Source organism: Mesoplodon bidens, assembly GCF_964165515.1.
Source record: "Mesoplodon bidens genome assembly, chromosome: 1".
Classification (NCBI taxonomy): Eukaryota; Metazoa; Chordata; class Mammalia; order Artiodactyla; family Ziphiidae; genus Mesoplodon; species Mesoplodon bidens.
In genome coordinates, this window is record NC_138176.1 from 223,045,173 (window position 1) to 223,072,755 (window position 27,583).

At 49.6% G+C, this 27,583-nt stretch overlaps 2 protein-coding genes across 3 annotated transcripts in view; one reads left to right on the forward strand and one right to left on the reverse strand.

The window, feature by feature from the left end:
- ARHGAP10 (Rho GTPase activating protein 10) overlaps positions 1-13,286 on the forward strand; it is a 333,769-nt gene extending 320,483 nt beyond the window's left edge. For both annotated transcript variants that reach the window (XM_081245305.1, XM_081245304.1), the window contains 3 exons: positions 4,158-4,310; positions 5,411-5,502; positions 12,531-13,286. In XM_081245305.1, coding sequence (XP_081101431.1) covers positions 4,158-4,310; positions 5,411-5,502; positions 12,531-12,619 — 334 coding nt within the window. In that variant the 3' untranslated portion in view covers positions 12,620-13,286. The remainder of the gene's footprint in view (positions 1-4,157; positions 4,311-5,410; positions 5,503-12,530) is intronic.
- Positions 13,287-19,483: 6,197 nt separating this feature from the next.
- Positions 19,484-27,583, reverse strand: part of NR3C2 (nuclear receptor subfamily 3 group C member 2) — a 376,710-nt gene continuing 368,610 nt past the window's right edge. Inside the window, exon 9 of the mRNA XM_081245343.1 lies at positions 19,484-22,213. Within this exon, the coding sequence (XP_081101469.1) occupies positions 22,058-22,213 (156 nt within the window). The 3' untranslated portion in view covers positions 19,484-22,057. The remainder of the gene's footprint in view (positions 22,214-27,583) is intronic.

A 27,583-nucleotide genomic window follows, 5' to 3' on the forward strand; every position in this document is an offset into this window, starting at 1 on the left:
GGGTCACTAGAACAGTTCTAGACATGCAGGAGAGGTGTTAATTCATTATGTACATGGACGCCTTAGGGCGCCTTCTCTTCGGAGGCCCAGGCTGAGAAAAACTGCCAGACCTTTGCTCTGGGCTGCCGTTTCCCAAATGCCTAGGGTTCCTCTAAAAGGTTTTAAGTCAAAGAAGAGAAAGACAATGTCAGAAATTCTCCTTTCAAAGGAATACTTTACTACTTTTTGAGAAAATTTTAAGTATTATCTTTTAAAGAATTAAATAGTTAAAAAATATTTTTTGATCCTTATTACCAAAAACAAAACAAAACCCAAATTCTGGAAAGTAGGAGGTGGTTTATATAAACAAACTCATGTTTACAATTTCTTGCCTTCCAAAAAAAAAAAAAATGTTGGCAGGTTGCTTTTGGAGACACCTGTGAAACATCGTCTAGCCTCTGCTGGCTGAGGCGAGAATTCAGGTCTTAGGTCTTGAGTGTATTTAACCGCTTCCTGCCTATTCCACACTCCTTCCCAGCGAAGAAGCCCATGGAAATTTTCTTGTATCCTCATGGCTACTTGGCTCCATCTCCCGAACTTTGTCTTGCTGGGCAGGTCTCCTCTTTCACAGGCCTTAGTTCTCCACGTGACTTATGATACCTCCTCCCCATATTAGAGGCGAATATGAATAGTCCAGTCTGCAAAGTTCATGCCCACAGGGAAGTCCCGAGCGGAGGCTTCTGAGATACTGTGGGGAAACCCAGGGACCTCAATACAGAAATTTAGGTCGAAGTGAGAAGCCTGAAAAGACTCTCTTGGTTAACCAGTGAGTGTGGGATCACATAGCACATCTGTGTGTTGACAGAAAACAGAAAAATCACAGAGAACAAACCAAGAAGCAAGAAAGGCTCATGTTGCGAGCTTGACTCTGGACAAGGATGGGTGACTCTGAGTTCCTGTTTTGGGACAGGGTGGAGAAAGCCAAGCGAAGGATAGGCCCTTACCTTCTGCACCTGCTATTCCAACAATCCTTTCACTTGCCAGAAGGAGTATTTTCCCTTTACGAAAAAACAAAACAAAACATCTCTTTTTATTTTATTTTTTAAATTTTCTTTGCGGTATGCGGGCCTCTCACTGTTGTGGCCTCTCCCGTTGTGGAGCACAGGCTCCGGACGCACAGGCTCCGGACGCACAGGCTCAGCGGCCATGGCTCACGGGCCCAGCCGTTCTGCAGCACGTGGGATCTTCCCAGACGGGGGCTCGAACCCATGTCCCCTGCATCGGCAGGTGGACTCTCAACCACTGCGCCACCAGGGAAGCCCAACATTTCTTTTTAAAAGAAAGATGTGAGGATGAAGCAGATCATAGCTGTAAAATTTATGACCTTTACTTTTAAAGAGCCTTATAAATACGCACACTGTTACCTCATCTTCATCCCGTAGCTGTCCTCCCTCTCAGCAGATAGATGGCCATCGTTTCATGACTTGACTATTTATGACCAGGAAGGGTTGGTTCGGGTGGGGTAACACACCTCATCCTCCACCACCACCAGCACCCACCAGCGCCTTGAGTAATTGCTGGGAGATAACATGGCAGTTGTTTGGCTAACTATGGTCTTAAATTCTCTGTCAGCTCTTCACTCACGCCATCCTCTCCCTTCCTGATTAGTAAGGATCCATTAAAGTTTCATTTTCTGCTGAAGAATGGAGTGACTTTTGCTGTTGGTGATACAAATCACCTTGAGATTTCTAGGTGTCTTTGCTTGGTGTGAAGTAGGTTTTATGACTTCCAAATGAATGGCTGGATAGGGGGATTGTAAATAAGTTGTTCAGAGAATAATGTTTTTAAAATGTTCCTCCTTCCCCCCGCTTTTCTGATCAGAGTAAAGGCAACCTTCTGTGTACTAAATATCTATCAAGTCAGTAGTGCAATATTTCATGGGCCTGGTGTATAACACTCAGTTGTAGTGCTATAGCACATGGGAACTGGCTGCTCAGATGTGGCTTGAAGACTTCCTGTGCCAAGCCCTCTGCCCAGCTTTGTGAATCTACACAGTTACCCACCTGCTCTCAACCCAGAGGCGAGAGAAATGTCTGAAACCAACACAGAACAACTCAGGCTGATCGGCCCTCCCGTTTACTGGTGTGATGGGCCTTCAGAGAAGGTCTGTGACTTCGAGAGCCCAGAGGAGAAGAACTGGGGGGACAGCTGGAGCTGAGCCGGGGGGAGGGGACAGATCGGAGCCAGCAGAGGAGCGGAAGAGCCTGAGTGGGGAGGAGGGGAAGTCAGGGGAACAGAGCTGTGGGCTGAGCAGCCAGGCTGCCAGGGCAGGTGGGAGAGCACACCTGTTCCTGGGGAGGCACACAGGGTGGACTGGGTCTTACCCGGGTGGCTGAATGTGGCTGATGGAACTGGCCGAATGGGAGGCCTGGGGCTAGGGGCTTGGCTAGGACACCTCCGCTGTGACACCGGCATGAGCAGTGAGAATGGGATCGTCTCTTGTTCATGAGGAGAGTGCAGAGAAAGGAACAGCCTGGGAGCTTTTTGCAGTAAAAATGGACAAGACGTGGTGTTAGTTCTGCTTTAGAAGAAGAATCAAAGATAACGCTCAGTAATATGGAAGGACACGGAAGCTGCTTGTAGAAACTGGTTTTAGCCAAAGAGGGTGAATTTGAGGTGAGGGGCATCTGGGTATAGCAGCATTGAATACATATGTGTTGAAAATGTACTTGAGTAAAACGAGAAGCTTTCAGCACTGTGCTTTTAAAGCAAGCTTCGTAGACCATAGTCACAAGCCTCCAGTTTTGAGATCATTGAAGAATAATTTATTCAGATCAACACGTATTTATCGAACCCTCCACGTTTAGAGGCCTCTCCATGAGCCTGTTTACTGACCCTTTTACATTAACTTATTTTCAAAATTGGCAACTATTAGGGAATGTTAAGGTCACCAAAGATTTACTGTTCATTGGTTTCTCCCTTAAATGCTAGTCTTTGGTCCACTCTACAGGAATCTTGATTCCCAGTGGCATTCTGTTCTGAGTTGCCACATGTATATGACCAGATGAAAGAGCTTTATTTTTATTTTTTTATTGGAGTGTAGTTGCTTTACAATATTCTGTTAGTTTCTACTGTACAGCAAAATGAATCAGCTATACATATACATATATCCCCTCTTTTTTGGATTTCCTTCTCATTTAGGTCACCACAGAGCATTGAGTTGAGTTCCCTGTGCTATACAGTAGGTTCTCATTAGTTATCTATTTTATGCATAGTATCAATGGTGTATATACGTCAGTCCCAGTCTCCCAGTTCACCCCATCCCCGCTTGGTATCCATACCTTTCTTCTCTATGTCTGTGTCTCTATTTCTGCTTTGTAAATAAGATCGTCTATACCAATTTTTTCAGATTCCACATATATGCCTTAATATACGATATTTGTTTTTCTCTTTCTGACTTACTTCACTATGTATGACAGTCTCTAGGTCCATCCACGTCTCTACAAGTGACCCAATTTTGTTCCTTTTTATGGCTGGGTAATATTCCATTGTATATATGTACCACATCTTCTTTATCCATTCCTCTGTTGATGGACATTTATGTTGCTTCCATGTTCTGGCTATTGTAAATAGTGCTGCAGTGAACATTGGGGTGCATGTGTCTTTTTGAATTATGGTTTTCTCTGGGTATATGCCCAGTAGTGGGATTGCTGGGTCATATGGTAGTTTTATTTTTAGTTTTCTAAGGAATCTCCGTACTGTTCTCCGTAATGGCTGTACCAATTTAGACATTAAAAGGCCACTGTTGAATATTTAGAGCTACAGGTCATGGGCTTGACTGTAGATTCTTGTGACTTTCCTTATAAGCAGAAAACATGAATACCTCAAAAGTCCAAGCAACTAGTTTTGGCCGTTGGATTCTGGTGTTGTAATTAGTGCACCAGTATGGCGCTAGGTTGGCTCCACAAACCTGAAGAAGTACAATGAGGCATCTCTAGTTTTGGGGTGTGGCTCTTGGGGCTACAGACCTGGGAGGAGGTGGAGAAGACTCGATCCCTTTCAGTCATCAGGAGAGAGAAAGGAACTATCACCCTAGCCATTGAGGAATGGGATGTCATGTATTTGGTGTTCCGTGGCCTTTATACTATTAATCCTGTTCTTCAAACTTCCACACTTAGCCCAAGCCAGGCCCGATCATCCATGGTCCAGTGGCTTAACCTTCAGTCACCAGCCACACCGAGCTGCAACCCAGCTGTTACACCTCCTTCACCCAAGCTGTCATCTTTCCCCCTCTCTCTTCCTGCCACCGTAGCGGACAAGCCACCTGAAAGGTACGTGGTTTGGAGTGTGATGTAGAATGTGAGGGTGGCACACAGAGGAGCTTGACCAACCTGAGCAAGTTCTTGTGCTCCCTGCATGGAAAAAGCTTCCGGTCTCCTGGACTTCGTGGACAACATTTACAACCTTGCCTTAGACTTACAGGTTCAAGAGCAAGTACATTCTTAGAGATTTGCCTTACATGAGGCCTGCTTGAACCTACTCTTTTTGGTGCTGGTTGTGCCTTTCTGAAACCACGTATTTTGGAAGAACTTTTTATGCATGCATAGAAAGCACATGGTCTGTTTTAAAGGAAGGCAAATGGGGCACTGGAAACCGTAATTAACACAGCTCTTTAATGGGCCAGTGGTGCAGAGGCCAGAGGTGCTGACCTTTAGCAAAGCCCTTCCTCCGGGACAGCAGGCTGAGGCTCTTCCCCCCATCAGTGGCTTCCCCTGCTCCGGTGAGGTGGGATGCTTCCTTCCGCCTCGGTGTGCATCTGGCTGACAGCCTGCTTTCCATCCTTCCCTACTGGGTCCTTTTCCCACAAGAACACACAGGATGTTTTGACAAGTGTTGAGAAGCCCAGCCTTATGCATCTTTTGGGGGGCGAGACCCAGCTGAGAGCAATGAGCCCCGTCCAGGGTGGCGTGAAAGCAGAGCGTCCCTGTAGACAGATGGGTGTCCGAGGTGTGTGGCTGGAGCCACTTAGCGTCCAGGTGCCTCTGCCCTGCACTGCCTCGCCTTCGGTCTCACGACACCGGTGCTTTTCCTTAATAGATAAGCCGAAATGCCTCAGAAATAAACGTGCCCTGTGGTTCTAATAACGGTGAACGAGAGGGCAGGGCATCCCACTGAGCGGAGAGGAGAAGTAGGTGAAGAGGTTCAGGGGAAGCTTCTCGGAGGGGCTCCCTAAGGAAAGACTGGGGTTGGAAACCCGTCATTTACTTGACAGTCAGGTGCTCTGGTTTGCCCGAGGTTCCCTTTCCCGCTAATTTCCTTTTTGGAAGGAGCTGCCGTGCTGGTGACATAGAAATGAGATTTGGGCAATGCGGGCGGGGGAAAGGTGAGGTTTCTCACGTTTCACTTGGTGCCTTGCGTGTTCCCTCTTCAGCGTCATCAATCGGAAGGCCCGGGCCGTGTACCCGTGTGAAGCAGAACACAGCTCGGAATTGTCTTTTGACATAGGAGCGATTTTTGAGGATGGTAAGTGCTAGTGGGAGCTTTGTGGGAGGCTGTCTTCTGCCGGTGCAGAGGGTCTACAGCCCAGAGCAGACAGGCGGTCCCTGGCTGTGGATTTGTCGGGAGCAGAAGTCTGTCCCTGGATGCTTTGGACGGGCGAGAGCCTGCCCACGTGGCTCCCAGGAACCGAATGCCAGGGGGGCTGTGGGTGCCCACTTCCGCTTTAATCTTGGTTATTCTCCAACTCTTGTAACTCTTGAGGGTCTTCGTTCGGGATATCTTTCTCCTGATGTAGAGAAGCCGGTGCCACTTGGAGTCAAGAACTGTTTGTGATTTGCATCCCCTGTTTTCCTCCCGCAGCGCCCCCACCCTAGCCTCCTGAATGCTTCAGGTTCACCAGCTCTGAGCTACAGACAAGTGCTTTGTCAGCCAATTTTGGTTTATCGTTCCCTTACTGTTCTTAGGCTTTACATGAGTTTTGCTTGTTTGAGTAGTGCATGAATCTCTAGAGACGGGTATTGATTTTTGCATACTGAAATCAGGGTATAGATTTTTGTTTGCATGTTTAATAGTCACACATAAGCATCGAGGAGCTCTGCCCGGCTTCCGATTTCACAAATTCCTCCCATGGTTCAGTGTACATCTCTTCCCTCCCCCTTGATTTCTTCCTTCCCAGTCCTCCTCATTATGAACTTCATTGGTTGCTATGGAAACAGTGATGTTGTGTGGGGGCGGAGCTGCCCAAAAGGGTTCTGGAGAGGCAGCGGGAACCTTTGATGCTTGGAATGGAATGGTTGATTAGCCAGAATGTTTGGAATATATAGAGTCTATCAACACAACGCCTGGTGCTATATTGTCAGTAATGCGGCATGTGCTGATGATTGTTTTTGAGAAAGCAAGTTGCCTCATTTAGAGTAGATTTCTATATCTGTGTGATACGTACTCTGGAGAGCCAGAGACTCCTGATAGTGTCAGAAAACAAACAACAGCAAAAAACCCCACGTATGACAGAATCATGCTTCGTGGAGAAATTTTGCTCTTGGAGTAGAAGCAAGATCAGTCCTTTGTCACCATAACATACATGCACGCGGTTTTGGCAGGAGAGTCAGTTAGCTGCCCTCCTGCAGGCCTGTCGTGTATGGGCACCCGTATGGCAGAAGGGAAAGTGGGGAGCCCTGAAACCCACCATTTAGGGAATGAGGATGCATCTTGACGCTGTGTGGTTGATTAGATTTGTTCGGGGCCTCCGAACACAGTATTGCTCACGTGATACTTACCTTGGTGGAAGGTGTATCTATTAGAATGCCCTTGGCTGCAAGTAACAGATAAAGCTGCTTAAAGCAGTCACGAAAGCAGATTCACTCACGCAGTAAGAAGTCTGCATGTGGGGAGCTCCAGGGGCTGGTTAATCAACTTCTCAAAGATGTCACCCAAGACCACAGTGTTTCCATCTCTGCTTATGGACGGGGGCCCCTGGCTGGTTCCCCAGTGCGGGTGGGATGGCTGTCCCAGTTCCAGGCCTCATGGCCACACTCAACCCTAGCAGAGGGTTGTGTTCTTGTTTGAAGCATGAGGAAACTTTTTCAGAACATCCTTCCTAGGTGACCTGCCCTCACGTCTCAGTAGCAAGAATAAGGTCATGTGCTCCCCTTAAACTCATTGCCAGCCAGGACTGCAGATCAGTCAGCACCACACTGGGTCCAGGGGCTTCTCCTCTGGGCACGCGGACATGGGAACGGGGGTCAGGACCCCAATCAAATCCGGTTCTGCCAACTTGGATATTGGGAAAGGCCGATAGATGTCTGACGCGGGACACTGAAGTTCTGCACTTTTAAAGTCCCTTGGTGACTTGCAGGAGACCTCCTAAGAAAAATAGTGTGTGCGTAGGGGTGTGTGTGTCTCTCTCTCTCTGTATAAACTCATATCCATGTATACACACACATATCTCAGTGTGTTTTGGGAACAGGAGACTGATGGACAACAGGAAGCCATCAACTCTGCACTTACTTTGCCTGAGGTCAGTTGGCTTTTCCACTTTCTCTGTGACCCTGGACACGTTCCTTAAGTTCTCTCTGCATCAGCCTCTCCATCCTAATCCACAAGGATGTCCGCATGTGTGGTGATGTGTCAGGGCAGCATTTTGTGCCACGTGTGCAGCACAGACATTGTGGAGGATGTTGCCAACCTTGGAGCCTCACTTGGCGCTCCGTACACCTGGCTTCGTTTTGAGCCAAGGCACATACCACTCAGATTCCGGGCGCTGGTGTCCTCAGGTCCTCCCCCAGGCTAGCTGCTCTAGAGACGCTTGTTGATGTGTTGACACCTTCCCCGTACAGGAGCACGTGCACGTCTCATTTGATGTGAGCTCCTTGTCTTGCAGCCCCTGCATCCCACTCCTGTTGCCAAAGATACGCACGGGGACCACGATCGGAAGCCACATCCCCAAACTTACTGTTTCTTAGGGTGGTTCTTAAAGGTCACAGAAAATGGAAGACCCTTAAGCAGGGTTTATTCTTTTCTGTGTGTTTGTACCTTCGTCTTCTGTGCCTAGTTGATCTCTTAGCAGAGACTTGATAACTAGTTAGAAGTGTTTGCTCAGAGCACGTCTAACGATGCCTTTCCTTGAACGGCTGTGGCTCTTCCCTTCCGATGACGGACGCAGGCCGGGCCAGAGCAGCAGCTCCCCTGGCCTCAGCTCCCGTTGCTCCAGGTGGCCACTGTTTATAACTCAGCCACTGGAGTGTCGCTGGGAACATGTCCTTCCTGCAGACCAGGGATACTTAGCATCGCTGAAATGCCTGGGCCGCATTGTCAGTAGTCACGCGGGTGCGAATATGCAACAGTAGGAAATCCTGACCCAGAGTGTGGAAGGGAAAGGGATCTTTAGGAATCACCTTGCCCCATAACTGTTCCTTGCTCTTCGCTCTTACCGTGTGGGCCTGGACTTGAGTTTAAATTCTAAGCTGAAGATTCATTTCTGTAGTAGACGCACGAATGCTTAGCCGTTGTTCTGGGGCAGTGCCTCCCATATCCTCCAGGGGGCGCCGTGTGTAAGGTCTCAGGGCAGCTCATGTGCGTGTGACAGCCAGAGGCCAGTGCCCTTTTCTCTGGGCCTGGGGAACCTCAGAAATACGTTACCTTGGCGACCAGTCAGTTCTGCTCTCTTTCCCGATAGGTAGCCCTGCAGCTGCCGGACCCACCAGTCCAAGCAGGGAGTGGTCTTTCTTCCCAGAGCTGCCCGGCATTAGGATTTCCAAGGTCTGGCTCTCTCTGGGCAGGGAGGCTGGCTGCCTTGTTTGCCAGACTTTGTTCATTTCTAACCTGGAGACAGGGTCTGTCCATTGTTTGGGGAGCAGGTGTGGCCCAGATTCATCTTTAAAAGCTGCTGGTGATTCATTTTAAAGTCCTCAGATATATAAAGAGCAATCCTTGGAAGACAGCTTGCCATTATCTTCGAAAGTTGACCCTCTTATAGACCCCACAAGCTAACAGTTGTGTTCTTATACATATCCGTAACATGAGGGAATCTTAGAAACTCATTTTAAGTAAAAAAAATTAAGTGCAAGAAGCCTCTATAGCGTGTGATTCTGGTTCAACTCACAAATAAACAAAATAAGTAGTATATTATATAGGGATATAAATGTATGTGCTGAACCTGTGTTTGAACCATCGCTGGGTAATACAGTGAGAAACACAGCATTGAAGCTGCCGATCCCCTTGGAGCAGGGGGAGGGTGTGAGGGGGAGGGCAGGACACAGGAATGAGCCCAGGACGGAGGCGTCCGTATCGGCTGCAGTTCTTGAGTTGAGTGTGGGTTCCTGCTATTTGTTGTATAATGATGATTTAGATACTTGTCATTCATATTATTTACATTATGCTAAAAAATACCCCAAGCTGAGACCAGATTCTGTTCTGGAGAAAGCTTCTCACAAAGTATTCTTGTCCCTAGCTCAGTGTCCTCGTTATGGGATGGTAAATCAGGAGGCCATGGAGAGACCACCGTGAGATACCACCGTACAACCTATTAGGGTGGTCGTTATCAAAAATATAGAAAATAACGAGTGTTGGTGAGGATGTGAAGAAATTGGTACCCCTGTGCATGGCCGGTGGGAATGTAAAATGGTGCAGCTGCTGTGGAAAATAGTAGGGCAGGTCCTCAGAAATTAATCATAGAATGACCATGTAGTCCAGTAATTCCTCTTCTGGATACATAGCCCAAAGAGTTGAAAGCAGAGACTCAAACATATTTGTACACCCATGTGCATAACTGCATTATTCACAATAGCCAAAAGGTAGAAACAGCCCAAATGTCCGCTGACGGACGAATGGGTAAACAAAATGTGGTCTATACATATAATAGTGTATTCAGCCATAAAAGGGATGAAATTCTGACACATGCTGCAACATGGATGAACCTTGAAGACATTATGCTAAGTGAGATAACCCAGCCACCAAAGGACACATACTGTATGTTTCCACTGATATGAAATATCTGTAGTAGGCGTGCTCATGAAGACAGAGGATAGAATAAAGGTTACCAGGAGCTTGGGGAGGGGGACTGGGGAGTGAGTGTTTAATGGGGACAGAACTTCAGTTTGGGAAGATGGAGAAGCTCCGGAAACGGATGGTGGTGATGGTTATACAGCAGTGTGAGTGTACTTAGCGCCACTGAACTGGACACTTAGAAATGGTTACCGTGGGGGCTTCCCCGGTGGTGCAGTGGTTGAGAGTCCGCCTGCCGATGCAGGGGACACGGGTTCGTGCCCCAGTCCGGGAAGATCCCACATGCCGCGGAGCGGCTGGGCCCGTGAGCCATGGCCTCTGAGTCTGCGTGTCCAGAGCCTGTGCTCCACAACGGGAGAGGCCACAACAGTGAGAGGCCCGTGTACCGCAATAAGTAGATAGATAGATAGATAAATAAATAAATAAATAAATAAATAAATAAATAGTTACAGTGGTTACGTATATACATATATATGTTACATGTATTTTACCACAAGTAGAAAAGATGATGATGGCAGGGAGTATTGGTGTGACTGTCATCACATACTCATCAGGTTGTTAAGGATGTGAGCCTCGCCGGGGGCCAGCACAGCTCGTTAGTGGCAGGACAGGCTCTATGGCCTAGGCGGTAGCTGGCACATAGTTAGCACTCCCCAGTGTGTGCCAAGTGAGTGCTGTACTGTTTGCCGTGCGTCATGGGAGTCTTCAGTGAGCAGCCTCTTGGTGTGGGGCGTGGAGCTACCGACCTGCCCTGTCCCCACGGGAGATTGTGGCCAGGTGGCAGCCCAGCATGCGGGAACGAGCGGGAATGGTCCTCATTCCTGTCCCGTGGTCACTACCTCCCTGAGTGTTTGAGGAAAGGATCTACTCGGCCCCCAGACCCCCACCCCGCATTGCACGACCCCTGGGTGCCTTTCCCGTAGAATCCAGTCCTTTTCCCCAGCGGGGGCTGTGCTCCGATGGCATGGCCAGCGTGGGATTAACTGAGAGCCCTTAAAAACCCTGCTGTGAGGAACGATGTTGGGGTAAAAGTCAGGGTGCGAAGAAAGGGGTGCCACCAGGTCACCTGGAGGGCACATCTCTGGTTCATTTGTTTACTCATCCTTTCAGCGAATCATCCTGGTCAAGCACTGTGCTGGGGAACGCAGGTCGTCTTCTGTTAGAGCCTAGACTAGGAGGGAGAGTCCTGTGTGTGTGTGTGTGTGTGTGTGTGTCTGAGACACACACACACACCCCCCAACTCCCAGGGAATGAGCAGGGGGCACATCTGGTGGCTCTGACCTGGTCTGGAGCGTTGGGAATGGTCTCGGAGGGAGGGGATACCTCAGCTGGTATCTGAAGGGCAAGGAGGGTTGTCCAGGCGTAAGCAGGGAGGAAAGCAGAGGACCAGCCATGCGGAGGTCAGACTGTGGGCGGCTGCACAAGAGTGGGTTAGGAACCCCGTCTGCCGAGTTGCCATCAGCATTGAAAAATAATAGAAAAGAGTGCGTCACACATAGTGAGGAGGTCCTGTTCCGTGAAGCGTTTGTGTATCGGGCACGTGGACATGCGTGCCGGGTTTCAGCTACACAGTCAACCGTCTTCTGATGGGTTGCGGTCACGGCTGCCTTGCTCGGCCAGCTCCCGACTTGGTCTGCTGATCCAGCCCGCACCTCCCCCCTTTCTTCTACACGCACGGCTGCCACATCTGCTCCTGGCTGTGGCCGAGGCCTGAGTCGGGCCTTGCCCACAGCTGGGGGGTTACTGGATGCTTCTAAACCCTGGTGATGAATGTTTGGACCCTGTGCCCTTTGCTGTCCAGCCTGCGGTCACTGTCCTGTGTGTCCGTCATGGCTCTTTGTGGAACGTGGAGTGTGCTGGGCACTGTGCCCAGCTGTGGAAGGTCTTGCCCTTCCCTCAGGAGTTCCCCGTCCAGGTGGCAGTCAGACAGGTGCCCAGATGATGCCGGTGAGGCCTGGCAAGTGCCGAGAATGGCCGAGGAAGACTCCCCAGAGGACAGGGTATCTGGGGTCTCTGACGAGGAAGAATTCCCCGGTGAAGAAGTGGGGAAAGGCATGTCGGCAGATGGCGGCGCTGCAGGTACAGAGGCCTGGAGGCTCAGCCGGGGCTTTCTCTGGATGACTCACTGTGGGTGACCCGCATGATGTGCTTGTGGGCGAGTGACTGGTGGCTCGGGAGGTGGCGGGGCCAGGTGCCCGTGCAAGCTTGGGTTTGTTCCTACAGACAGTGGATGTTAGGCAGGGCAGTGCCGTGTCCAGCCGTGTGTTCTGGAAAGTTCGTTGAGCTCCTTTGTGCACTGTGGATTGGGAAGAACCTGACCGGAAGCTGGGGGGACCGGTTAGGAGGCTGTGGCGTGAAGACAGGTGAAGGCTGGGGTGACCAGGGGGGCACCTATAAATAACTCTTGTGCAGATTTGTAACCACACATGCCAGGAATGGCCCCCGTTTTGGTGTTGGTTGAGCCTTTAAGACCCACAGCGGTGCGGTGAGTTCCCAGGCGGAAAGTACCCGGGAGCATTTTGGTAAAAAGGATTTTTCTTCCTTTTCAGTGCAAACCTCAAGAGAACCTGGCTGGCTGGAAGGGACTTTGAATGGCAAGAGGGGCCTGATCCCACAGAATTACGTCAAGCTGCTGTAGCAGCTGGCCCGTGAGGGCCCCGCTGCAGACCCTGGCCCCCCAGGACCTGACTGTGGGGTGTGAGCACCGACCTCCCCCCGGGTGAACCCATGGCCACCTGGACACACGGCAATGGCAGATCACAGACTGGCACTCCGGGGTGGGGGTGGGGGTGGAATACTGCCAGGCATGGGGGGAGAGGGAACGCACGGCACAGACCTGCGTAGGGCTGTGGGGATCTGTGCAGCGGGATGTCCAGGTTAACAGGATGGACTTTGCATTTTCAAGCCTTGGGCCTCGTGAGTGTTAATTTTCCCATCTGCAGAGCTAGAGGGAGGACAGCCTTCTGCCGGCCCGCCTGCCCCACAGGCGGCCACCCCACCGGACACCCCCCACCCCCGCGCACCTGAACGGGAACTGCGTTTGCAGGATGTGCCCTTAACTCTGGTATCGTGGAGGGGCTGCCGCAGGCAGGTGGTGCATTGGTCTCAACCCCTGAGGGCAGCGCACAGAGGCTCCTTGCCGTATGGACAGCTGCCCTGGGGGCCCCACACTCACTGGACTTAGGGCACCGGCGGACTCACAACAGGCTTTCTCCTCCGGGCTGCTCACCTGTGTGCTGTTTCCCCAACCGTCACCTTTCAGCCCCGAGCTCTCTGTACATGAAATAAAATATAATTTACTATTGGATCTGTGTCCTCACGTGGGGAAGGGACTGTGGCATTCACTCACGCTGTAACATTTCACGATCTGGCAGCCGGTGGACGGGCATGCACTGTCCCCTGGTGTTGGCACGTGTGCGCTCACAGGTAGGATGGGTCACCCAGGAGCCTTGCTGCTTCGGAGCGGGGCGTGTTTCTGCAGGCAGCGGTCTTCTCTGACAGGTGAGATCCTGGCGGGCCCCCTCCACTGCCTCAGCTGGCCTCTCCCGCATGTCCTGCAGGAACCCCGGCCAGGATGGGGCTGGGGCGCTGCCCCCCAGGGCTTTGTGTGTGAGGCCCGCCCTCCCGATGACCTTCAGTGTACAGCCCTGTCCCCACCCCACACTCCCTATGTTTTCCAGGCCTTGACGCTCACGTCTCCATCTGGATTTAAGCCGGGCTGCAGCGCGGCGGGTCAGGCATTCAGACCATTCCTGGAGGAACCTCAGCCACGCCTCTGCAGTGGATGCTTTGTTGTTTGTCTTGTCAGTCTCCGACTCCCGGACACAGGCTAAACTGACCTCTCCGGTAAGGGGGAGCTTCTCTGTCCCCTGACCTGGAGTCCCTGGGATGTGGAGCTCATTTCTAGGGGCCTCAGGATTGTGAAGCCAGCCCTGCCCCAGGGCCCGCTTTGGAGGCCCGGCATGTCTGTCTTCCCCATGGGAGGCTCCTCGGCCTGTCACAGTTCTCCCCTAAGATTGTCACAGGAAGGATGTGTCTGTCGCCTCTTCCCCAGGTGAGATGATTCCAGAGCGCTGGTTATCACTTTGGAACTCGCCCCCCCGGACCATGTAAGGTGTCAAGTTTGGGGTCAGGTGTGCAGAGGGGAACAGGCCCATTGAAAAGTATCCACGTTCTACCTAAAAGTAAGGACAATCTCAGTGCAGCATAATTTAAAATACTGGATTCCAGGCCCAGTGGAGGGTTTTGGGGCTGCTGAAGAGTCCAGGGCCCCATGACAGTGGCAGGACCTAAGGCCAAGGGCCAGCCTGGCCAGGGGCTGGGGATGGCATCATCCCCCGTGTCCCCCGTGTTTCTGAGTTATCACTTCCTGCCCCTGCCCGCTGCTTAGGGATGTAGAAGAAAAACTTGGCCTGGGCAAATTCTCCCATTTCTGTGGGAAAATACAAACTCATGGGCAGTTACAGTGAGTGGGCTCAGGTTAGCCCTGGGAGTGATTTCCTGGCTGTGTTCTTAATTGGTGTATGTCCATGAGGCAGGAGAAACATGACCCACCACACTGGGGCTTGATTTCTTTGCTCGCTTGAGGAAGACTTTGCTCATTCACCGTGAGGTGCACCCAACCTGCTGTTGCCACCAAACTGTTGTTAACTCCCTAAGTGCGTTTATCACCACTTCCTCGGTCAAGGAAATGGCTGTGAGGTCTGGCTACCTGTGCGGTTTGGGGCAAATTAAGTTGACTCTGTGATTCTGTTCCTGCTTTCTAAAAAGAAAACGGTACTCAGAGGTTTTGGGTTGAAGTGCCTGAAGACAAGTAGCATGCCCAGTACATAGTACGTGCTCAGTTAGCACTGCTAGTCCCCGTGCTGTTACTGCTGTGAGTGTCACTTGCCTCTTTGTTGCCGGGGCATCTGTGTTCTGTAGGATGACAGTGTGGCAAGGGTGAAGCCTCAGGACAGCGCTGGCTGCAAGGGCTCCCCCAGCCCCAGCCCTGCCAACCCCTCCTGTGGTTGTTTCAGGAAGAACGGGGTCACGCCAGAGGGGAGCCAGGGGTGTCTTCCTCTGCAAGTAGGACCAGTGTGGCCCGGTTGGCCACAGCCCCCAGCTGGGGAGCCTCCCTCTGGGCCTGGCCCAGAGTGTACTTAGTGACCGGATCAGGAAGTGTTCCCCTAACTGGCAGATCATCTTCATTTCCCCAGAGGAGAAATGGGGGGATGGGGGGATAGGTTTTTCTGTGTTTTTGCTGCATGGGTGCGGCCAATCCCCTGAGCATCTGTTGAAGGCTGGCTGAGCAATGGCCCGGCCTCCCTCACGGCTCAGGCCCCGCAGCCCCGCCTCGTTCAGCACCAGCTGCTTAGACCAGGTTTCGGCCTGTGTTCATTCAGAGGAGGCACACGATGGGGGCGTGGAGTTTGGGCAAAAGAGGGCGCTCAGATTTTGTTTCTTACTTGCCGTGGGGCTTGCATTTTTTTTTTTTTTTTTTTTTTTTTTGCGGAACGCGGGCTTCTCACTGCTGTGGCCTCTCCCGTTGCGGAGCACAGGCTCCGGATGTGCAGGCTCAGCGGCCATGGCTCACGGGCCCAGCCGCTCCGCGGCATGTGGGATCTTCCCAGACCGGGGCATGAACCCGCGTCCCCTGCATCGGCAGGCGGACTCGCAACCACTGCGCCACCAGGGAAGCCCGGGGCTTGCATTTGATGGTGTCACCCCAAGGCTGCCCCTGGTGGTCTCTGTGCCTGGAAAGGAGATGCCAGGTGAGATCAGAGCCAAGTGGCCTAGGGGGCGCTGTAACCCCCCTTTCTTTGTAGTTTCTTTGTAGAAACCTCTGTAGCTGGGAGTCTGGGTGGGGAAAGCAATGGATTGTCCGTACCGGTGGTGGGCATTCAACTCATTCTTTCTTTACGGGGACTGACTGAGCCAGGGGAAATTATCTGATTTTAACGGAGGCTCTCGAGCAGAGAGCTTTGTTTAGATTCAGTAAGCCAGCCATGGTCTTTCTGCTCTACCATATTGCCACTGGGAGCCGGTAGGGGGCAATGGCTGTTATGAGTTGAATTGTGCACCACTTTCCAAAATTCATATGTTGAAGTCCTAACTTCAGTATCTCACAATGTGACCTCATTTGGCAGTAGGATCATGGCAGATGTAATTAGTTCAGATGAGGTCAGTAGGGTTGGGCTCTAATCCAATATGATTGGTGGCCTTGTGAAAACGGGAAATTTGGACACGGAAACAAGCACAGAGGGAAGGCAGTGTGAAGACACATGGAGAAAATGGCCACGTACAAGCCAAGGAGAGAAGCCAGATACAGATGCTTTCCTCATGGCCTTGGAAGGAGCCAAGCCTGATGACCTCTTGATCTCAGACTTCTAGCCTCCCAAACTGGGAGACGAGACATTTCTGTTGATTTTAAGTGCCTCCCCCCCACCCCGCCCTGCCCCCAGTTTGTAGTTCCTTGTTACAACATTTCTAGGAAACAAATACAGTGGCTAAAGTACGTGTTTTGAGTTAAAAAACAACCTATTTTGAAATTCTATTTTCACTGTTTTATACCTTGGTGACCTTGGACGAGTTCACTTCACCCCTTTATGCATCAGTTTTCTTCTGTGAAATGGAGAGAGTGGTACCCACTTCACTGGGAGGTTGGGACAAATGATGATATTAAGTGCCTCAAGGGTACCTGGCAAGAAATATGGTTTAGTAACCGGGGAAGATGGGAGAGGTTAGCCGCAGGGTACCATGTTGGGGGGTGGGGTTAGTCTCTGCCCCCCTTTTCATCTCCTAGCTATGCCTGGTTCCCTCCAGCATACCTTCTCCAAGGCCACGCCTTGCTCTTTCCCTCTGCCCTATATTGTTCGCCCTTTCTATGCCTTCCCAAGGGCACAAGCTGCCTCCTTCATCTTGACCTTGTCTCCGTTCCCCATTCGCTTTCGTGCTGGGCTCCTTCTCACTGGTTCTCCCCTTAAGACTCTCACAGCCAGGTTTGGTGGCTCCTTCCTCAGCCAGAGTTCTGCGTGACTTTTTGAATCTTCCTGAGCTACCCGACTTTCTTTCCTCCCTCCTCTGGGAGGGAAGTTATTTATTCCAGGAGAGTGTCCTCAAACAGCTTGCCGGCTCCTAGCTCTGCAAATGTCTTCTCTGATGCTTGTCAGCACTCTTTTTCCTTGACTGGCCTGGGTGGTACCTTATTGCTCCCCTATTTGGGTAACCTGGCACATTCTCTTAATGCTTTAATGTCTGGCTAAGAGTATCTCAGTCTGCTGGGTGGAGTGCCTTGGAGAATTCTTTCCTATCAGAATATCAACTTGCCTGGAAAGTAGACTTTTGATTTTTGCTCAAAGAGAGACCACACTTTGGATGGGCAGTAAGTGCACGGGATTCCTTTAGGCTGCTCGGTACCACGTGTCAGTGTCTGAATTTTTCCTTCCTTGGAGGGTTTAGCGCCTGCAGGTGGAGCATCTCAGAGTGGGCAGAACACAATCCGACTCAGCTCAAGTCAGTTTTCATAAGAACCATGACCCTCTCTGGACCAGGCTGGACCAGGGCATGAAGATCCAAAGAAATGGCTTTTTCAGACTACGGAAAACTTGGAAATCACTGTCTTGGCAACATAAATCCTATGAAAAAAATACCTAAATTGTGCGTGATCCCAAATTTCACCCCTCTCCGGATCCATGCCCTTGTGTGGAGCCTTGCCATGCCAGGTCTGGGCTTGACCTTGTAACTTGCTTTGGCCAAAGGGATGGAAACAAACTTGATACCATCAGAAGCTTGAAAAGTGCTAACCCTTTCTATTGTCTTAGAGCCTTGCTTCTACCATGAAAATATGTCCAGGCTAGTCTGCTAGGAAGAGGAGAGGCCACATGGAGCAAAATCAGCTGAGACCAGTTGGCTGCATGACCAGTCCAACCCAGCCAAGCCTGGCCCAGATCAGCAGAACTCCCCCCGCTAGCTAACTCATGAGAATCATAAATGATGGCTGATTTAAACCCCTCGGTGATGGGGTGGTTTGCAGGTAAGTACATGCTGTTCTGCTCCATCTTTCACTTTCCTTGGGATCCAGGCTCGGTCTATGCTGAACGTTAAGATCATATCTTACTCTTCTCTTAGCCAATGTTGTTTGGGAAGCCGCTGTTTTATTTCCAAGAAAACTGTTGCACCAGCAATCGCATGACTTGGAATTAAAGTGCCAGAGATACATGTAATCAAGTCATTTTAGTCTGGATACATTTGCCGTTTATCAAAAAGTATGTTGGAGCTGACTTTAACATAAAGGAACATTGTTTTCTTTTTGCTTGAGGGACATTGGTCATACAGAAGCAAACAAACCCCTAATTATATATGCATCGTTATGCATAATTTTTTCTGCTTTGGCATACAGTGGCTGGCTGGCTCAGTGGCAGAGACTTAGTTCTTAGCTAATGATTCCTAAATGTGCAGCTGGATCCTTTGGGCCCGAGAGCACTTTTAGTCTTAGAAATGCAGTCACACTTGACCCAAGAACGAGCCTGCTCTATTCAGAAAGGGCACCTACTTTAGCCAAGGGTGCACAACGCTGGGGCCTCCACCCTGCCCCCCCACTGCTGGCCACAGCAGATTCACAGCCCACGATGGCTTTTGTTTAAAGTTAGGGGCTCTCTGCGACAAACTGTGCTCCCCAATAGGTCAGATTGCATACATTTTAAGATATAAAATTACCTTCATTTTCAATTAAGCCTTTACAAATTTGTGCACAAAAGTTTTTTAAATAGTTGTTTTTTCCCTGTGCTGTGTTTCACAGCTATGTTGTGTTCCAGAAATATATCAGCTGTGTTAAAGCAAGGTTGTGGTTAACTCTCAAATAGTCTTCTAGTTCGACCAATCACCAGTTAAAGGACACATTAACAATGTACCTGAATTTCTCTTGTGGGAAGTACATGTTTTCTAGTTTTGAGATGAACTCATAATTGCTGACTGCTCTTTTGTGGTTCATATTAATGGGTGACGTCAGGGGAGCAGCCTGTAAGGAATGTGAGAAGCATCACAGCTGGTGGGAATGGAGTCTCTTGATAGTCCAAGAGGACCTGGGGTGAGAGCACGACTCCACTGTGTGGAGGAAGACCTGGGCATGAGACAGGGCATCTGGTCTCCTCAGGTGAGTCTCGAAGTCTGTAAAATGAACGCGCTTCCGTGTGGTTGTGAAGAGAAATGACGCAATGTACCTATAGCATTTAGTGGCTACATCAGTAGTCGTGATTGTTATAAAATTGTTATGGGGTATTTCAGTGAACCAAATATCAGCAGTAAGAAACAGGACATCTAACCAGTCCCAAAAGAGGATAATTCATATGTGGATTACACAGGGCTTTCTAACATGGGGGAAAAAATGGTGACTCCATCTTGGATGTAAGCAGAAGGGCATATACTCCAGGTTTAAAAGGGCACAAAATCCACGTGTTCCTACGGACGTTCAAATGAACCATTTCCAAAACAACAAGTCATTAAAGTAAAGGATTTATTGTAATCTGCTTACAGTCCTTTGCAAAGACAGACATATGTTTTTGCATAAAGATATAAATTGCTTCATTTTAAACTAATTTAGTGTCTTTTTTAATTATATGAAGAAGTTTTGGTGAATTATGAATTGTACCAAACCAAGATTTTTAAGAGCAATATGGTACAAAAATAAGAGCAGACAATTTGGACTGGGACAGGCATTCAACAGTGGATTTAGAATATGGCTTTGCTGTTTAATCAAGCAAAGTTACCTGGAGACACACAAAGAGCCAGTAACTTCAACTTCGTTAATACAAAAAGCAGATGCAGACCGTCTCCATCCCAAACCTGGTTACGTCAAGATTCCGATTTCATAAAAAGTAAGTCTGAGCTAAAAGCTGCTCTTGTGAAGCCATTTCTTTTCTAGAAACTCCCAGTCTGCATGTTGTGTATTTATCACCTTCCAAGTGTGGCTTTCATATTGCTGTGCATGTAAGTTGACTGTATTTAAAGTTCTGCGTAAAAATTAAATTCTTGAAACTGCAAATTATGTAAGAGAAGCTCCTCCCTCTGAGTGCAGCTTTCACAGGTTTCCCCTTGCATAAGGCAGGTGTCTCCTGAAAGACATGGTAATGTTGCCTGCATGGTGAACCCTGGAGAAAAGTGTTGATCCCAGCGCTGCCATCTCCCGGCCTTGGGCTTCTCCAGCTACAGCTTTTAGGTTTTGGAAAAGAATACGATTTCACTGAGTACCTGATGATTATCATCACTTTTAAAAGATTAATTTTGGCCTCTATTCAAAGTATTTAGTGCAATCATATTGTTAAGTTTCCCCAAAGATATATATGTTTGTGATTTGGGGCAAGAGAAAAAGCCATAAATTGCATCAGTGCCAAACAGATTAGTGAATTAAAAATTTTAGTGCCACTGTCTTGCTTATATGATCTGTAGGGTTTTTTTTTCCAAAACAGTTTACATATAAAATTCATTTTTAAAACCTACCTTTTAAAAATCTAAAAACCCTCTAATTATCGTGCAGTCTCCTCGCCGTTCTGACTGAACCGTGCCGTGCCCACACACACCTTCCTAGTGCCTCCTGCCATGACCTCTGTGTTCCCATGACCAGTGCCAGGAGTGCAACAACCCCTTCTGAGACCAGAAGTGAACATTTCACCTTTTGCAGACGTAGCGCGTGCATGGAATTCTTTTCCCCCCAAAGGAGAAAATTCGATTTTCTAAAATGGGATGAGGATACGCTCTCTGAGCCATCGCATTTCCAGTCTGTCTCTCCCCTAAAGCTGATTCTGCTTCTTGAGGAAAATGGAAAACAGGCAGCTTTCCTAGAGCTGCTGCACTCCCCGGACATCCTCTCAGGGAGGGTGTCATCAAATGATGCCTTCAAGGAGCTGCAGACACCACAGCGCGCCGTCCCCAGTGGAAGGAGGATGCAGCCGAAGCTGGAAAACGTGCTCAAGTCCCACGAACACCCCAAGCGGGAGACCAAGGACGAAACGAAAGTACAGAAGAAGTAGAAAGGCTTAAAGACAACCGAAGAGGTTTAAGTGTGGTTATTTACAACAGAGACTGTAAAATGGTAAATTAGATATGAAGCTAAAAAAGGCACAGCTTTCCCTTTCTTAAATACACTGTAAACGGTTCATGATGCATGCAGAACGTTTCACTTTACAAAAAAAAAAAAATTTTTTTTTTACCTTGTTGGTTTAGACAAAGATAGTACTTAAATAGTCTCCAGCAAAATAGAATTCTTTCAAAAATACTTTCCCATTCATCCTATTAACCATTAAAGTTTTTTTTTTTTGTATGTGTCTCATTTACAAAAGTTCCTTATACCTTATTTTAGGTCCTTCACAATTTATACATACAGTAATGTACAGCACAGCAAAAGACTGCAAAAATTATTGGTAAAGCCAACACAATAGATACTAGAAATTGAAACCAAGGCATTTGTCTGAACATCTTATCCGTTCTAATTAAATAATAAATGGAGGCTAGAGGGTGTGGATACCAGTGATGCAGAAAGACGTGGGCGAAGCAGTGCCCCCCAAGGGGGTCGCTAGTCCACTCCACGTGCTCCGTTATTACACAACAGGAATCTGTATATATTTTTTTGTGGTTTTTGTTTTTTTTAAATAACGAAAGAATATTAATGCCCCATATTGACTATACGCTTTATGTGCAAACCAAGGGTGAGCTTGAAAAAGTTCGTTAGTCCTTGAACCCTTTTAAAACAAGCGAACGATCCCAGAAACTACATGGCATAGTTAAAACTTCCATCTGTTAAAATATCAAAATCAGAGAGTTATTGACTAGATATGGCTTTTCATCCAGAGGAACAGGAACGTGTTTCTAAGTGCTGGGGGCTGGAGAGGAAAGAACCTTTCAGACTCTGCAGGTCTCACCAAATCCACGTCACCCTGCCCGCCTGCTTCCCAACCCTTGACATGAGTTTCAACTTGAGCAACTGCTGAACAAGTGGGAATCAACCATCACGTGTCAAAAATATGATTTTCTTGGGTCCTTCGTGGGTGTGTAGTCACACGGGGAAACTTAAGGCAAAGTTCTTCTGGTGAGATGGCTCCCGTCACTTCCTGTGAAAGTAAAGGGTCTTAGCGTTCCCGGACTCCACCTTCGGCAGCTGGTCACTGATGATCTCCACCAGCATCGCGGGGAACTCCACTTTCAGGGCCTGGGACTCCCGGAACGTATAGAAGCAGAATTCCAGCAAGTCGCTCACCAGCTGCAACAGACACACAGAGGGGCTGTGACATCAAGGCCTGATTCCCACCCTGTCTCCGGGCCCCTCTGAGTCCTAGCTCTGGCGTAAGCTCAGAGCAACATTCACAAATCCCACCGTGTCTACGAAGCTGCTTAATTAACATGACTAAGTCATCCGTCCTGGGGGAGGAAGAAAGATGCTCAACGTCCGCTGCATGTGATAGGTCTTTCGTGCAAAACAGATTCAAACAGGAGCTGTGTCGTTGTTGAGTCTTAAATATATCAGCAGCAACGGGGCCAGTAACAGAGTTCATAGCGGCAGGGTCACTGAACTGCTCTCATCCGATTCTCATTTATAAGTGTGTGACTTGGGTGGGGCAAGCACCTGCGTGTAGCTTTGGGTCCTGGCGCTGGGCCTTCCCCAGCTTGTAAGGGCAGGTGCTGTGCCCCCTCGAGGCCTGGCTGGGCCCTGCCAATGGAGCTGGGGCCGCAGGGGGAGCCAGACTTCCGCCGGCAGTCCCCCGGCCTCATCTTGCCAGTGTCCTCCTTCCTTCAGGCTCCCAGTCCTGAGCTGGGGGCTGGGGCTGAGACTTCTCAGCCCCATTCCCAGCTTTATTAAGATATAACTGACATACAACTTTGTGTGAGTTTAAGGTGTAAAGGGGTAGTAGATTTGATACACTTATAATATTGCAAAATGATGAACACCTCTATCAAGGTACGTAACTACCATTTCTTTTTTGTGATGAAAACTTTTAAGATCTACTCACTTAGTAGCTTTTGCGTATATAGTACAGCATTGTTACTATAGTCACCATGCTGTACACTAGATCACCAGAACTTATTCCTCTTAATAACTAGAAGTTTATACTCTTTGGCCAACATCTCCTCATTTCCCCCACCTTCTGGTAACCAGCATTCTACTCTGTCTCTATTAGTTTGCTTTTTTAGATTCCACATATAAGCGAGATCATATAGTAAGAGTTTTCTCTGACTTATTTCACTTAGCATAAGGTTCTCTAGGTCCATCCATATTGTTGCAAATGGTGGGGTTTCCTTCATTCTCATGTCTGAGTCGTATTCTGTTATGTGTATGTATGTGTGGATATGGATGAAGATGATACATAATATCGTCCTTATCTAATATTGTCTTTATCCATTCATCCATTCTCAGCCACTTGGAGAACATGAAAACATCAAGGAAAACGTCTGTCTTTCCACCTGTCCAGCCATTTTCCCTGCTCTGTGACCCGAGGACCTTTCCTATCCTCCTGGACCTGAACTACTCCCAATTCTGTAAGGTAAAAGAAAAACAAACTCACAAATGCAGTATAGCATTACTGGGCGCTGTTCTCTTTACTAGGAATATACATTCAAATCGGAAAGTATACATTCTAATTTTTCTTTAGTTAATTCTGTACCCTATCATGGGAAATATGACTTTTGGTCATTTCCCACTGTATTAAAGCAGACAACATTAGCATTACATGTCGTAACGGTCATCTTAATAAAGTGTTTTTCACTTTATTAAGTGAAAATCTGTACCTTTCCCTCAGGATTAAAAAAAACCCAAAACAATTAGCAGGCTTATATTGAGTCACATAGTAAACAACTGTGTGGTAAAGGCCTTTGATACAAACCAGGGATCCAGAAAAACTCACTGGGAGATATACCTGGTGCTTCTGTTTGTGCCTGAATATGCCCTCAGTCTGTAGACTGATATCTTCCTTGGTAGGTCCAAGGACTGACTTTTCTGTACCCACAGGAAGTTGGGGCCAAATAAGCTGGGAGACAGCACAAGGCACCATCTGCTGTGGGCTTGTTCAGACACACTTGTGCTTGCTTAGTGAATGATACACCTCAGTTTCCCCATCTGTAAAATGGGGGCCATGAGAGTATCTGCTGCAGAGGGGTGCAGCAGAGGCTGAATCAGTGAACTGGCATGGAGTAAGTGCTGAACAGATGCTAATTCTCAATCATCCACTCCCTCTCCCCAAACTCCTTCAACCATCACTTCTCTCTGCAAACTGGGACACAGCTTGCAAGACCTGCTCTGGGTCATCTTTGTGTAACTGGTCCTCAGGCCTTCCTCCTATAAAATGTGGGATGGGGGAACTTTGTGTTTGGCCTTTCCTGGAAAGAGTCTTGAAATAGACTTGGGGTGGCAAGTTTCTTCATTGTTTCCAGTGGTGGGCCAGTGCCTGCGAGAGCTAAATGCCACACTGGGTCCTGCTCTCCAGATGTGGTACCACAAACGCGTCTTGCTGTGGACCGCGGGTCACGCCCTTCAGTGGCACCGGCCAAGGGCACTCGGGACCTAGTTTAAGTTCATCCTGATCTCTGCCGCTGCCCCCGAGGTCCCTCTGGGTGGCCCCCTTCAAGGCTGTGAAGGAGGATGTTTTTCCTTTTAAATTTTAACCCAAGGGTTGACATCCGAGTTTCTAGGCCCTATTAACCCCCATAGGACAGCTCTGCTTGGCAGCCACAGCCTGCACATCTCCGGGGCTGGGACTGGCTCACATCCAGAGATAAAGGCTCCGGGTGCTCAGAGCGTCTGAGGTGCGGGGCAGGAGTGAGGAGGAAGGTCATGGTGACAAGGTGGCCTTGGCATACGACCCGAGGGGGGTGGAGCTGGGCCGTGTGGCACTCAGGGAGCAAGTGTGGGGTCGCTCAGGGGCTTCAGAGCAGCAGGAAGCTTGTGAGGTGGAGCCTGTCGGCTGACATCCCTGACACATTACCTGCAGGGCCAGGGCCACCGAAGGGTTTATGCTTGTAAACAGGAGACAGCACTGCCTGCAGATTCCTATATACAGCGAGAGGTAAGGAGCAGAGTGAATCAGCCCGTGAGCCCGAGGCAGTGTGCAGTGGAGCACCTCTGTGAGCCTGGAAATGGGCACGGGTCCCCTGCCCCATCTTTAACACCCACACGAGTATTGCCTAGGAGATGCTGGGGAACTAGACCAGATGGAGAGAGACCAGGGCCAGGGGCTCGGCTGTTTTTCCTGGCAGGTTGGCTGGGGGTTAGGTGTCCCAGACGCTACTCACAGACCCTGCATATGAAGTGGGGGCTGGCATTTCCCGCCCATCTCTGGTCCACGTTCCATGGACTGGGAAAGCAGCTCATTTCCTGTCATGAGCTATACCCAGGGCTTCTGTTCATAAGATGTCAGCTGCTGAGGGATGGCGGGGGGGCTCTCCTGGGGCACATGGGGTCAGCCTGGAAGGCCAGGGCTGGGCCTCTGACCCTGTGAACACCTGGAGAGGGGACCCCCCCATTACCACTAACTGGCCAAAATGCCTGGGGGCCCCAGAAGCTACCAGAAGGCACTGGCTGCCTCACAAGCCTGCCTGCCCTGGGAGGGCTGCAAACCTCTGAAGATCCCAACCCAGCAGGGCCTGAGCCAACGGCTGCAGTTGCTGGGGTCAGGGATCATCTGAGAATCGAAGCCAGGGACCCCCGGCCACTGGGCGAGGAGGACAAGGGCCACTCTGGGCCAGGCTGCAGGACCTGCCTGCTGACCCACAGTGCATTGCCAGTGCACCGGGCCCTAGTGGATGTCTGAGTTGGCCTGTTGCTGAGGTTGGTACGAGGGCACCACCCCTCCTGGAAAAAACAAGGCACACGTAGGGTGACGCTGCAGGTGGTCAGAGCATGAGGCGGTGGGGACTAGGTCCTGAGAGCTGGGGAGTCACATACCGTTGGGTCAGCAGAGATGTTGACCCATCAGAACAGATACCGGTTCCTGAGCCAAACCGCTGTGTCACAGCGAAGTGTCTAACGGTCACGTTACATGCGTGTGTCTCCTGGGTGTCAGCCTGATGCAAGGCAGGCGGCACCTCTGCCAGAGCCTGGAGGAGCCAGGAAACATGGGGACAACCAGGTATGATGCATGTGCCCTCACCAGGCGCCATCCTGTCCTTTGCCCCAGGTACAGAGAGGGTTGGTTGGGGGCAGGCAGGCCCCACGGTCACAGCCTGGAAGGTTAATACTAGGCTAGAAGGAGAGTCAAGAACCCTAATTATAATCAGTAATGAGTCCATATTATTAGGAATCAAAGAAAGTCCTGCATTGACTTTTCATTCTGTACAAAATGCATCTGTTGGGATCATAGACGTCTAGCTGGACGCTCAGCATGATTTATCCAGAGCCCGGTGTCAGGGCCACAGCTGTTAGGGTGACAGAGGAGCCTGACAAGGTCACAGGGTGACTGGTGGCACTTTGCTTGTTCGACACTGAAGCTGTCAGGCTCAGTCAGTGTCTATTCCCCACTCTCTCCACTGAGTCATCGCCTGTGGCAGGCCAGTAGCTGGGCCCTGCTCCCACCATGAGCTGCAGTCTCTTGGAGGGAGGGGCACGCAGGGAGGGTTCGGCACTGCTGTTCCAAGGTTACACAACCAGTGAGCAGTGACGGAGCCACTGAATGATGACAGCCTCTCTGGGTAGGGTCCCACGGGTTTTCAACAGCAAGCCCATGTCTCATAAGTTAGCTGCTGACTCCAGAACTTCCACCTCATGAGGATGGAGATTTGGCTTGAATTGAGCATTGGGAGGTTTGAAGCTTTGCAAAGATCAGAATTTTAGCCAGATATATTGATAGTATTAGGGGCAAAAGATACACAGCTTCAACTCTAAATACTGTAACAGGAATAGACAGAAATGGCTAGCAACTGTTTACCCCAGGTGTTCTAGCAATAGCCTTCTGAATGCTGGAAAGTGATGCACAGTGATTATACAAGGAGTCTGAGCTTCATTGAAAACCCGCAACCTCCACCCAGTGCAGGCTAGTGTGGAAGATGCTGGCGTGTGCACAGATTGGGGCCCCATGGCCATGCAGGACTGCTTCTCTCTGGCTGGTGATGTCTCAGCAAAATGTGATGGTAACAACACCCCCTCAACTTAGTAGCATTTGTTTCTACACCCAGAAGAAAATGTACCTTTAACAACAAGGTTAGACTATTTGCTCGTGGATTCCCTTTGAAAACCCAGGCCCTGCAGTGAGGCTACCCCGCTGAGTGCTCCTGGCAGGCTCTACTAGAGGCTGAGTTTAGGAGAGTCCTGAAGGCCTCCTAGAGGCAACTGAGAGAAGAAGTATCAGCAAGAGACCATCAAAGCGTACTGTCAGCATCATGACAGCATGATGCTGACAATCCCCCCTTGTCAACAAAGAATTAGTCATCCATCCATGAACAAAAGCACCTTTGTGGAGCTCTGGGATCCGGTCCCACGTGCAAAGGGACCTGGGGAGGAGTCTTGCCCATCTGTGCATCTGGTAATAGGCAGACAGACTTTGGCATGTACTGTGAAACCAGTGGAGCAGTGAACCTCTCCCAACCCCTCTTGCCATGGTCAGGAAAATACCTGGAGACTGCTGACCTGAGCAGATACTGACTG